This window comes from Capsicum annuum, chromosome 5 (assembly GCF_002878395.1).
Source record: "Capsicum annuum cultivar UCD-10X-F1 chromosome 5, UCD10Xv1.1, whole genome shotgun sequence".
Taxonomy (NCBI): domain Eukaryota; kingdom Viridiplantae; phylum Streptophyta; class Magnoliopsida; order Solanales; family Solanaceae; genus Capsicum; species Capsicum annuum.
Window position 1 is genome coordinate 218,985,602 of NC_061115.1, and position 13,431 is coordinate 218,999,032.

The 13,431-nt window shown below is 35.5% G+C and overlaps 2 protein-coding genes across 2 annotated transcripts; both read left to right on the forward strand.

The window, feature by feature from the left end:
- Positions 1-1,861: 1,861 nt before the first annotated feature.
- On the forward strand, positions 1,862-5,479 carry LOC107871342 (ABC transporter G family member 6). Its single transcript, XM_016718249.2, has 2 exons — positions 1,862-2,912; positions 3,624-5,479. Exons 1-2 carry the CDS (start codon positions 2,169-2,171, stop codon positions 5,130-5,132), a joined length of 2,253 nt encoding a protein of 750 aa, XP_016573735.1. The 5' UTR covers positions 1,862-2,168; the 3' UTR covers positions 5,133-5,479.
- A 2,204-nt stretch (positions 5,480-7,683) lies between these two features.
- On the forward strand, positions 7,684-9,790 carry LOC107872699 (stellacyanin). The gene is made up of 2 exons (XM_016719323.2): positions 7,684-7,881; positions 9,348-9,790. Exons 1-2 carry the CDS (start codon positions 7,719-7,721, stop codon positions 9,737-9,739), a joined length of 555 nt encoding a protein of 184 aa, XP_016574809.1. The 5' UTR covers positions 7,684-7,718; the 3' UTR covers positions 9,740-9,790.
- The last annotated feature ends 3,641 nt before the right edge of the window (positions 9,791-13,431 follow it).

The window sequence follows — 13,431 nt, forward strand, 5'->3', positions numbered from 1 at the left end:
ATTTAGAATTTAAAATTTATGAATTTTTATATTATCAAATTCAAATTGATATTATAATAACCAATGTCATAATTTAACATTTGTGATAGAAATGCAAAACTTCAAATTCATTTAAATAGCATGATAAAACTTTCTTTGGGGGGCCCTACATAATTAGTAATTTTTGTATAAATAATAAGCTTGTGCTATTAACCACAGAATTAACCCACTTCTAATCTATATTTACATAGTAATATGATATATTAAAATATACAATAAAGAGCTATTACATATACTATTAACAAATTGGAAAAACTTTCTAAACTCTTATTTGTTAACTAAGAATTAACAAATTGAATTACACATTTTTCAAGAGCACTTATTTTGGATAATGTTATCCAAAAAGTGAAAAAAAAAAAAAAAAAAAAATTTTTTTTGTAAGAAGCTATTTTTTTGTTCAACTTTTGTTTAAAAGCTCAAAAATAGTATCATCTAGTATTCAAAATAATTTATTCCTTGATCACAAGTTGACTAGAATATCACCATCATAAATAAATGTATAAATAAAAAACGAGATAAGTATCCAGTACCCTCTTGAACTATGATCAAAGTTGCTACGACATCCTCCAACTTTACAGGGGTCCTATTATCCCCTGAGCTCAATTTTAACATATTTTTATCACCCTTTTATGCTGTGTGGTACCTTTATTACATAAAATGGAGCCTACGTCAAAGGTGTCACGTCAGCACAAAAGGGTGACAAAAATAAGCTAAAATTGAATTTAAGAGGTTAATAGGACCCTCGTAAAGTTTCAGTGTATCGTAGCACGTCAACACAAAAGGGTGAAAAAAATGCTAAAATTGAGTTCAAAGGTAATAGCACTCCTGTAAAGTTGGAATATATCGTAACAAATTTGTTCATAATTATTCGAAGTCAGTAGATGCTCTACTCATAAAAAAATCTAACTTCATGCATCAATTGTGGGCTTATATATCTAGTAAACTAAAGCAAAGACTTCATATATGAGAAATTGAATATTCAAATATTATTTAGATAACCCATATGATTGTATCATCTTTAATTTATTATTCATGCCCTCATTTCTCCACCACAATATAACTATTTTTTTGGCAAAACAGTAGATAACCATCCATACCTACTACCATATTATGACACAAGAAAAATAGAACACCCTTTGTATTCTTTGTGTCCAAACTTCCACCAATCACATTCTGACACGTGTGTACCCCACCCCCAACCCACCACCTAGGAGAAAAAAAAAAACTTGTATAGATGAAAGAATTAGGAGATTTAGGTCACCTTACTACTTGTCTCAACTCCATTGCCCTTACCACAATTCAACTATAAACAAATTTTAGGACACCCCCCACCCAACCCCCCAAAACAAAAAAAAATGATATGAATTAACTATATACCATGTATAATCATTTATTAGTAATATTTACATATAGTCATATTTAACAAACATAGGATATACTATTCACATTACTAATTTTTTAAAAAAAATATATTTTATATTTTAGAAGAGAAAAAAAGTTATTTAATATATAATTTTTTACACATCTACCATGTTCAAATAGTGGAATAGCAATCAAATGAGATGTTTATATACTTTAATGATTAAGATTACTAAATATTTTTCTTAAAGAACACAAAAAACATAAAAAGAAAAAAAAAAAAAGATAATTGGACCAAAATATAGTCCTTCTATTAAAAGCTAACACTCCTACCCCACCATGACACATATAGTAAATGTGTAGCATGAAACATTAATTAAATATAATATAAAAATTATAAATCTTAGTCTCTATATATATAGCTATACATTAAGATAACAATCAATATTCCAACTCTTTTGCTTTTCTTGTAGAGAATTACAAAGAGTTTTTAATATTTGTGGGGACTTTGAATATTGTTTTGGACAATCTATTGAGTCTTTTTTTCACACACTATTTGCTTACCTACTTTCAATCTACTACAAAGTTTCAAAAAAGAAAAAAAAATACATTATATATCAATCACATTACCATAAATTCACTCAAAATTCATCTCATTTTTTGCCAATTGTTCTAATGTTCTCTCCATAAACATACACCAAAATCTCGAATTTTCGATTGAATAATTCGTCGTTCAAAAATTCTTTATACTGTCAGTGTGGTGACGAGTAATGTCGAAAATAGTAGCGGAGAATATGTTGCAAGGTGGAGAAAGTGGACAATTTTATGATCATCAAAGAGTACAACAACAATCCATGCAAATGTCGCAAGCTAGCGCGTACTCTTCACCCACCTTAGGTCAAATGCTAAAGCGCGTGGGCGACGTAAGAAAAGAAGTCACCGGCGATGAAACTCCGGTGCATCGGATTCTCGATATGAGTGAAACTTCAAGCATGTCCCAACATTCTCTCCCTTTTATACTCTCATTCAACAACCTCACCTATAGAGTAAAAACTCGCCGGAAAATGACTTTTCCGGCTATTCTCCGGCGACCACCTGTCACCGAGGATGATCCCATCCCCGGAGAAAATCTTTTCACGAGGACTAAAGTCCTCCTGAATGATATCTCTGGGGAGGCTAGGGACGGCGAGATAGTCGCCGTCCTAGGAGCATCAGGATCAGGAAAATCGACCCTGATAGATGGACTCGCTAATAGGATAGCGAAGGAGAGCCTTGGAGGAACGATAACATTAAATGGCGAACCGCTCGATTCGAGATTATTAAAAGTAATATCAGCATACGTCATGCAAGATGATCTTTTATATCCTATGTTAACAGTTGAAGAGACATTAATGTTTGCAGCTGAATTTAGATTGCCTCGTACTTTGTCAAAATCAAAGAAGAAATTGAGAGTACAAGCTTTGATTGATCAATTGGGACTACGTAATGCTGCAAAAACTATCATTGGTGATGAGGTACGTACTACGACTCTGTTTACTATTCTTTGTCTTGAGCCGAGGGTATATCGGAAACAACCTCTCTACTTCTCCGGAGGTAGTGGTATGGACTGCGTACATTTTATGCTCTCCAAACCCCCACTATGTGGGAATACACTAGGTTTATTGTTGTTGTATTCTTCGTCCTTTGTCAGCATTAATACATTAATACATACATATATATATATATATATATATATATACCCCTTCGGCGAAAAACTATACTATTTATACATGATTTAATTTTTTTTTATGTGTATACAATTTGTTCCTATGTTTATTTCTGAACCCCCTTAGTGAAAATCCTGGCTCCGCTATTGTGTGTGTGTTCACCTGAAGCATACATTAATGTTTTTTACTTCTTTAGCTTAAGGTTTATATATAAAGTCGTATGTGATATACATTATATATACAGTATAATTTATATGTGTGTGTGTGTGTTCACCTGAGGCATATACTAATGTTTTTTACTTCTTTAGCTTAAGGTTTATGTATAAAGTAGTACGTGATATATGTTATATATACAGTATAATTTTTTATCGATGAACTTTTTGCTAAGGATAGCTTCGCCCCGGAAGACAATATCTGTAACACACTTTTACTGTTTATTATATTTTTCTTGATCCTACGTAAACATGAAATGCTTCGTTGATCATATTTTTGAACATTTAAATTTACTATTTTCAACAGGGTCATCGTGGAGTCTCCGGTGGTGAACGAAGGCGAGTGTCGATAGGAATTGATATTATTCATGACCCCATCATATTGTTTCTTGACGAACCAACTTCAGGTCTTGATTCGACTAGTGCATACATGGTGGTGAAAGTTCTTCAAAGAATTGCTCAGAGTGGAAGTATTGTGATCATGTCAATTCACCAACCAAGTTATCGAATCCTCGGGTTATTGGATCGGATGCTCTTCTTGTCTCGTGGTCAAACGGTCTATAGCGGGTCACCTATGAACCTCCCACATTTCTTTGCTGATTTCGGTCACCCTATACCTGATAGTGAAAATCGAACAGAGTTTGCCCTGGACTTAATTCGCGAGTTAGAAGGATCCCCAGGAGGGACAAAAAGTCTGGTTGAGTTCAACAAAACATGGCAAAATACTAAAAGGAGTAATCAAAATCTCGAAACAGTAACACCTACACATGGTTTGTCATTGAAAGAAGCGATTAGCGCAAGCATTTCTAGAGGTAAATTGGTTTCAGGTACAACAAGTGATATTCATACTAGTCCGGCTTCAATGGTTCCTACTTACGCGAATCCCTTTTGGAAAGAAATGATTGTGTTGTCTCAGAGATCTTTCACGAATTCTTGGAGGGTGCCCGAGCTATTTGGCATCCGGCTAGGGGCTATCGTGGTCACCGGGTTCATCCTAGCTACCATGTTTTGGCAACTTGATGATTCCCCTAAAGGGGTTCAAGAAAGACTCGGTTTCTTTGCATTCGCGATGTCAACAACTTTCTACACTTGCGCGGACGCCTTGCCTGTTTTCCTACAAGAAAGGTACATTTTCATGAGGGAAACCGCTTACAATGCTTATCGAAGATCTTCATATTGTCTCTCTCATGCTATAGTTTCTCTACCAGCATTGATCTTTCTTTCATTTGCATTCGCCGCGATAACATTCTGGGCTGTAGGTCTGGATGGTGGATTCTCCGGGTTCTTGTTCTATTTCGCGATAATCCTAGCCTCATTCTGGGCCGGGAACTCATTCGTGACATTCCTATCCGGTGTAGTCCCTAGTGTCATGTTGGGTTACACGATTGTTGTCGCGATCCTAGCCTACTTCCTCCTATTCTCTGGGTTCTTCATGAACCGCGACCGGATCCCACCTTATTGGATTTGGTTTCACTACCTATCTCTGGTGAAATATCCTTACGAAGCCGTTTTACAAAATGAATTTGATGATCCAACTAAGTGTTTTGTCAAAGGGATTCAAATGTTTGATAATTCACCACTTGGAAATGTACCAAATGCATTGAAAGAAAAATTGTTGAACACAATGAGTAACACATTGAATGTTAAAATTAGTAGTTCAACATGTGTTACTACTGGGGCTGACATTTTGGTTCAACAAGGGATAACTGATTTAAGTAAAATGAGTTGTTTGTGGATTACTATTGCATGGGGATTTTTCTTTAGGGTTTTGTTTTACTTTAGTTTGTTACTTGGAAGTAAAAACAAGAGAAGGTGATGTAACACAACTCAATCGATCGGCCGACAGTCTGTCACAAAGGTGAATTCAGAAATTCAAATACAGATCGAGTTTGAGTTCAAGACAAGATCCGCCCGGCCGACAGTCTGTCAGACAGGTGAATTCAGAATTTGAATACAGATCGAGTCTGAGCTCAAGACAAGATCCATTTTCACGCTATGGAATGTTCGTCTTTTTTTCTTTCTTTTCTTTTCTTTTTTTTTTTTTGGAAGAAAAAATGTATTTTTTTAGATTTTTTTTTTCACTTGAAATGTGTACTCTTTTATTGTAATAGAATAAATGTAATATTTTTTTGACATTCTAATTGATTGATTATTGTCTCAAAGTTGAGTCTAGAACTTCAAGGTACTTTTTGATTGTATTTGAACAAAATTAATTTTTGAGATAAGCATTCAGTAAATCTAAACTATGGTCAAAGTTGTTACGACACACTCCAACTTAACAGGGGTTCTATTACCTCCCTGAACTCAATTTTAATAATTTTTTGTCAGTCTTTTGTGCTGACATGGCACCTTTATTACATAAAATGGGGCCCACATCAAAGGTATCACGTCAGCCAAAAAGGGTGACAAAAATACGCTAAAATTGAGGTCAGAAGGTAATTGGACCCCTGTGTAGTTGGAGTGTGTCGTAGTAAATTTGATCATAGTTCAGGGTACTTGATGCTTTACTCTGATTTTTTTTTTTTTTGACAACATGACTAAATTATTGTTATTATTATGTCAAGAGTTTGTTTGGTGCAAAGTAGGTGAAATTGAAATAAGACAAGAAACAGAAAGTTGCTTGAAGCAAATGAATAGTACCCATGCCCATGTAGGTCACCAAACTGCTAATGGACTTAAATCTTTTTATTGCTCTTAGCTAAAAATAAATAAAAAAAATAAATAAAAAATAATAATAATAATAATGAAAACTTATTGTTAATCTGCCATTAAATAGGATTAATGATGAAATTTCTTATCTAGCTATAGAATTTGTCCGTCGATAATTTCTATTTTTAGTAGTGCATAGAGAAGGTCTATGTATATATATATGATTAACTTCAGATATTATTTGAACTTGTGTTGAAAGAATTGAGTTTATAAAGTAATTAATCAAATTCAATTGTATTTTCATGTTAATGTTTTAATCTAGTTTTTCTTTCAAAGTGATTTTCTTGAGTCGAGAGCATCAGAAATATATAGTTTTTGTACGTTGTAAAGGTAAAAGTAAGGTCTGCATATATTCCGACCTCTCATAATCTCATTTATGAAAATATATTGAGTATGTCGTTGTAGTATAAAGTGTGACTTGACGTGACATTTTAGCACTCTTGTTTTCTATGCTTTTGTAGGACAACCATATAATTTATACTACATATCAGATTGAGTCGATCGAGTTTAAATGAAGCAACATGAACAGTGAAGACTCAGCTAAGCATAACAAACATACTTATTATAGAACTGAATGAAGTAATTAAAAATACGTGAATTAATCCACTGTTTGGTTGATAGATACCTTACTAGGTGAAACTATCATCACATTTTCAAGACAAAAATAAAGAAGAGATAAGCATTCAGTACCCCTCGAACTATAGCCAAAATTGCTACGACATACTTCAACTTCACAGGGGTCCTATTACCTCTCTGAATTCAATTTTAGCGTATTTTTGTCACTCTTTTGTGCTGATATGATACCTTTACTTTATTACATAAAAATAGGGTCCACGTCAAAGATATCACATCAGCTAAAAAGGTGTCACGTCAGCTAAAAAGGGTGACAAAAATACGTTAAAATTGAGTTCGAGGGTAATAGGACCATTGTAATGTTGAAGCGTGTCGTAACAAATTTGGTCATAGTTCGGGAAGGTAATAGATGTTTTACTCAATAAAGAATTTAGATCTACTTAGGTGTTAAACTACCTTTCCAACAAGTTCATCTATTGATCAACCACTCAAACCTAAATAATTACTTAGAATAATCTACATTAATCTATAACGTATAACTCATTCTTAATCAGAAGTCTTGAGTTCGAACTCTGACGTGGAGTCGACTTTGTTAGGGAGAAGTTTACACCCCAATGTAGGACTTTTCTACAAATTTGAACTTAGAATAATCTACATTATTAGTCCATAACATATAACTCATCCCTAATCAGAAGTCTTGGATTCGAACCCTGGCATGGAGTCGAATTTGTTAGGGAGCAGTTTACACCCCAATGTAGGACTTTCCGACAAATTTGAACTTAGAATAATCTACATTAATCTATAACGTATAACTCATACTTAATCAGAATTCTTGGGTTCGAACTCTGGCATGAAGACGGCTCCCACTTTCTAACAAATTTAAATTTAATCGGGCCCCAATACAGATATCGAACACTGAGTGAAAACCCAAAAATAAAAAGCATAACTCAATGATCATAACCAATTTCAACTAATTAAGCTTTTTTATCTTTATGTAGTTACTAGTTGGTGATCTAATTAATCATAAGTTCACCTATAATATACAGTGTATATATATTTCTGTGTGAATATGTATACATGTCCCATTTATCATCTTTCTTGTCATAATAAAATTACAATTATGGAAAAACCTCTTCTAATTTTTGTAGTTTTAATTCTAAGTTTAATTATAATTTCAAGTTCAGCTACTAATTACATTGTGGGTGATAGTTCTGGCTGGGATATTAGTACTGATCTTGATACATGGTTAGTAGGAAAGAGATTCAAGATTGGAGATGTACTCGGTAAGTATCATCGATCGTATTATTTTAACTCGATAAGTATCATCGATCGTATTATTTTAACTCGGTAAATATCATCGATCCTATTATTTTAATATCAGTTTGAGTTATATACACTGACAATTTCAAAAATGTCTATACTATCAACGTAATTTAACCGGTTTTTTAGGGTATCTTACAATAAGCTAGATACAGATATACTTGTCGCTGTTGGTCAACTTAACCTAATAGCGTAAAATTTCTTGGAGAAAGGGTTTAATTTTGAAAAATGCCCTTCCACTCTACGGAGTATCTTAATTTTAGTACTTCCTTCGTCCCAAATTATGTGTCATCATTTTCTTTTTAATCCATCCCAAAATAAGTGTCGTCTTTCTTTATTTGTCAACTTTTTAAAGGTACAATTAGTCTTTTACCCTTATTGGTCCCACTTAATTAAAAAAAAAATATATTGGCACATTTTTTGATAAAGGATAATTTGGTAAACTTTACCAAGTCTTCCCGTATTTCTTAAACTCTGTGCCCGGTCAAATGGCCACACATAAAATGGGACGGAGGGAATGAAGCTCCAACATGAAGTATAACGAAGATAATTTTAGACCATAATCAAAAGAAGAGGGCAAATTTAGACCTTCTCTTTCATAATATTTGCTAAAGTCAAGAGCAAATACGAGCCGATTTTCTAATGACAAGGGTATGAATTATCGTAAAACTAATATATTTCATATAATAAAGCGTAAATTTGAACCTTTTTTTTTCAAATGTAAAACATCTAGTATCTCCCATAACTATGACCAAATTTGCTACGATACACTCCAACTACACGGGGTTTCTATTACCCTAACTAAATTTTAGAGTATTTTTGTCAACCTTTTTAGCTGATGTGGCATTTTTGTCAACATTTTAGCTGACGTGGCACCTTTAATTACATGGGTCCCATTTTATGTAATAAAGGTGTCACGTCGGGGATGAACCAAAAGGCCGCCCTCGTGTCCCTCGCTTCGTCGTGCGAAGTCGTGTTCCATGCGTCGCTTCTAGCCCAGATTCTAACTTAGAGGCGTTCAGTCATGATCCAGCACACGGTAGCTTCGCCGCCCCATACTCCCCCGAAATTCAAAAACTTTGATTTCTCATAAGGTGCCGGCAGAGTCCTAAAAGCAACATCCCTGATAAACACAAAATGGTGACAAAAATATGCTATAATTGAGTTAGGAGGTAATACGACCCTGTGAAGTTAGAGTGAGTCGCTTAGAGTGAGTCGCAGCAACTTTGATCGTCGATCCCTGATAAACACTAAATGGTGACAAAAATATGCTATAATTGAGTTAGGGGCTATAGGGACCCTGTAAAGTTGGAGTGTGTCATAGCAGCTTTTATCATAGTTCGAGGGTACTGGATGCGTATCTCTTCTACATCATAACATAAACTCTATCAGCATCTAACAATCAATAACTGCTTATATTTTTTTGCAGTGTTTCAATATTCATCATCCCATAGTGTATCTGAGGTAACAAAGGCGAATTTCGAGGGGTGCAACACGAACAGCGTGTTAGATTCGAGCAAAACTGGCAACACGTCTTTCCCCTTGACAACGCGAGGGGACAGATACTATGTTTGTGGCAATAGATTGCATTGCCTTGGAGGAATGAAACTTCATGTAAATGTAGACGATGAAAATAATGCTGCAGCAGAATCTCCTGCCGCCGCTGCACCAGACGGAGGAGGGGGCTCGTTTTCGCCTTCTTCAAAGAGCAAAAATCCATCATATGTTCCTAGTTTTGCTTTGTGTAATGTTCATGTTGGATTGGATTCTATAGTACTTGTACTTCTTGGTTACTTGTGTTTAGCATTTTCACTGCTGTAAATTTGAAAGTTGATAGTAAAAAGTGCACCTATATTATCCAGAATGTTTTCGAGTTTCGTACCTGAACTATCAATATGCGAGTTTCCTACCTGAACTATCGCGAACTGCTTGTCTAATATTCATGTTGGATTGGATTCTATGGTACTTGTACTTCTTGGTTACTTGTTCTTAGCATTTTCACTAGTGTAAATTTGAAAGTTCATAGTAAAAAGTGCACCTATATTAACTCAAAACTTTTTCGAGTTTCATACTTAAACTATCAGTATGCAACAGCGGCGAACCCAAGATTTAGGGGTCGTGGGTGCACGGAAGGTTTGAACACACATATTGACGTCCAAAGTTTTACGATTTCACATGGAAACTAACGCACCCAGCTATCTTCTTGGCTTACTGGGTGCTTTTCTAAATCTTATACCAAATTTTATACATTTTTATATAATTATATACCTAACCTGCGTCAAATCTAATGGGTGCTAGAGCACCAAAAGTTTGGCTATAGGTCCGCCCCTGGTATACAAGTTCCTACGTAAACTATCACCAGCTGCTTGTCAAGACACACCTCATCTACCAATCGTTTGCTTTTTCTACCTGAACAACAGTGATATTTCTGGTAGGAAAAGTGAATAAGTGATAGCTGAGCTATGCTTTGATAAACAGATCATGGTAGTTCAAGTACGAAACTCACACACCTAATAGTCCATGTATGAAACTTGAAAAAAAAGGAATATTTTACGTGTGTTTCTGACCCTTCACTCCAAATTTGAAGATTTCCAAGTCAAAACATTTGATTGTACATCGGCTCTTCTGGCAAGTCTGATTATCCTTATCGTTGTTTATGTCTCGAGTTGGAACAAATTACTATAATTCGTCCCTTGCCCCTATATATTAGTCGACATTTTTCACAAATTTTATGCATTTTCCAATTATGATATCATTAGAACTTAAAACTTACATCTAGAATTAGAAACAGTTTCCGGTAGAAATGCAAGGTAACGTTACGTACAATAGACCCTTGTGATCCGGCCCTTCCCCTGACCCCACACATAGTAGTAGCTTTAATGAGTGATATAATAAGCAGAAAACCATTGTATGAAGAAGTTGAGAATAAAAGGCTTTGCCAACATGACTATATTGTTCCTCAAGATGCATGTACGCATGCATGCTGAACTCATAAAACTTAAATTCTGAATCGAGGGCATCTGTTCACGAGAGCATAACTTCTAGAGCTCAGACAGACGCCCTTGTTAACGTCCAGTTCCTCGAAATCGCAAGGCTTGTTTTCATCAATTCTACCTAATATTCCTACCCTAGTGCTATAACATCTCAAAGTATATTCTTTTGTGTATAATCCTGCATAATCTCGAATGTTATCAGTTCTGGTACGTAGACCTAACTCTCGTCTCGTATTCATATTGCTGAAGCTCTTGGGGAGTTGTTGAGGTATTCGATGAGCCGGAACTGTACAAGTCATGATAACACCACCACCTTGACCAACTTGTTGAGCACAATCAAACATTGTTTTCATGTATAATTTTCTGGCTTTGCCTAAGACCTTAAAGGGTGCTAGGATATAATTGATCAACTTGTTCTTGGTTTTAGTTCCCATTATAGACTCACAAATGTACCATACGCGGTGGCTTTCAGTAGAGCCAGGGGCGTAGCTACATTGACCCAAGGATGGTCACTCGGACACCCTCTACCGAAAAATTATACTAAAGTTTTGAACACCATTAGCAGAATTCCTAGCCACGTAGAGCCTTTGGAATTCTAAGGTCTCTAAAAGAAAGTGATAGAAAATGGATTATGGACTCACAAATGTACCATACGCGGCGGCTTTCAGTAGAGCCAGGGGCATAGCTACATTGACCCAAGGATGGTCACTCGGACACCCTCTATTGAAATTATACTAAAGTTTTGAACACCCTTAGCAGAATTCCTAGCTGCGTAGAGCCTTTGGAATTCTAAGATCTCTTTAAGAAAGTGATAAAAAATGGATTATGGACTCACAAATGTACCAAACACGGCTTTCAGTAGAGCCAGGGGCGTAGCTACATTGATCCAAGGATGGTCACTCAGACACCCTCTATCGAAAAATTATACTAAAGTTTTGAACACCCTTAGCAGAATTCCTAGCTACGTGGAGACTTTGAAATTCTAAGAGCTCTTTAAGAAAGTGGTAGAAAATGGATTATGGACTCACAAATGTGCCAAACGTGGCTTTCAGTAGAGCCAGGGGCGTAGCTACATTGATCCAAGGGTGGTCACTCGAACACCCTTTGGTAAACTCACAAATGTACCAAAGGCTGCTTTCAGTAGAGCCACGGGCGTAGCTACATGGACACAAAGATGGTCAGTCGAACACCCTTCATCGAAAAACTATACTATATATATAGGTCAAAATGACCTTTAGAGATATATACTAAAGTTTTCAATGCCCTTATTAGCAGAATTCCTAGCTTCGCCACTGAGTCTTTGGAATTCTAAGATCTCTTTAAGAAAGTGATAGAAAATGGATTGTGGAGAATTTGTTATATATATGTTGAATTAGACGGCAAAGTGTATGAGTAGTTATTTACAAGCATTGTTTTAACCGCTAGACGAGAATAATGACACCCATATTATGCCAAAGAGTAGGAGACAAATAGTCACACCAAACAAACAAGCAAATAGAGCTGAGAGTTTATCCTTTCTTTCTATTAGAGTCGCGAGCTTGTTCTAGTCGCTACTAAGTTCTACTACCTTCTCTTCAATTGTTCCATCAACGTTTTTGAGACCCAGTATAGTCCCACAAAGTGGAGTCTGAGTAGGGTAAGTGTATGCAATCCGTACCACTACCTCGGAGGTGAGGTAGAGAGATTGTTTCCAGTAGACCCCCGGCTCGACTAGTTTTTGAGATGTGACGTAAATGAAAACTTTATGAATATCTATCGTTAAAGAAAATAAGATTTCGCACCTTCAAGTTTTTGTATCTATCAATTCGATCAAATAGACTCCAACAAGAAAGCGTAAACTACATGAGGTAAGACTAAGGGCCTTGAGCGCCTCGCAAGAGATTGGGGATCGCGAGTAACGCGATATAGTTAGAAAACTTTTTATAAATAATATATAATTATCTAAAGCACGCACCCATTATTACAGAAGAGCACGGCGTCCAATGTGACTCTTAAGGCTTAAAATCATGAATCCACCTCTATTTTTCCTGTAATAAATTGAAGATGATTTCATTACATAGTTGGTGTGTCTTTTTTTACCTTGTTTCCCTTCTACTAATGTGAGAAAGTGAACTAACCTTAAACATTTCACAAGCAAGTAGCATACATTAGTCAAAAATGTTGTGCCATGTTTCCACCCCATGTGCGCTGCCCATAATGCAAAAAATGTTGTTTGACTAGTTCTATCGTGAATTCTAAAGAGGGCGGAGAGGTAGTAGGTAGGATTACGTTCGTAATAATAAGGAAGAATGCGTTGTTTTTATCTGTGCCTATAGTGTCTTGTAGCCTCTTGTTCGTGGTGTTTTGTAGATATCTATGATTTTGTATAGTTAATTTATAATATTGCTTTGTGGGTATTTTGTTTACTATCTAGCAGTGTGATATCCCTTCTTGTTGGTTGCTTTTATGATTTTTGTTTGACTATATTTGTTATCTGTCCTGAGCCCGGGGGTCTATCGAGAACAACCTCTCTACTTCAAT

Coding starts and splice junctions, on each gene's coding strand:
- LOC107872699 (XM_016719323.2), top strand. CDS start 7,719: ATGGAAAAACCTCTTCTAATTTTTGTAGTTTTAATTCTAAGTTTAATT. Junction 7,882..9,347: donor CAAGATTGGAGATGTACTCG/GTAAGTATCATC, acceptor ATTTTTTTGCAG/TGTTTCAATATTCATCATCC.
- LOC107871342 (XM_016718249.2), top strand. CDS start 2,169: ATGTCGAAAATAGTAGCGGAGAATATGTTGCAAGGTGGAGAAAGTGGA. Junction 2,913..3,623: donor AAACTATCATTGGTGATGAG/GTACGTACTACG, acceptor TATTTTCAACAG/GGTCATCGTGGAGTCTCCGG.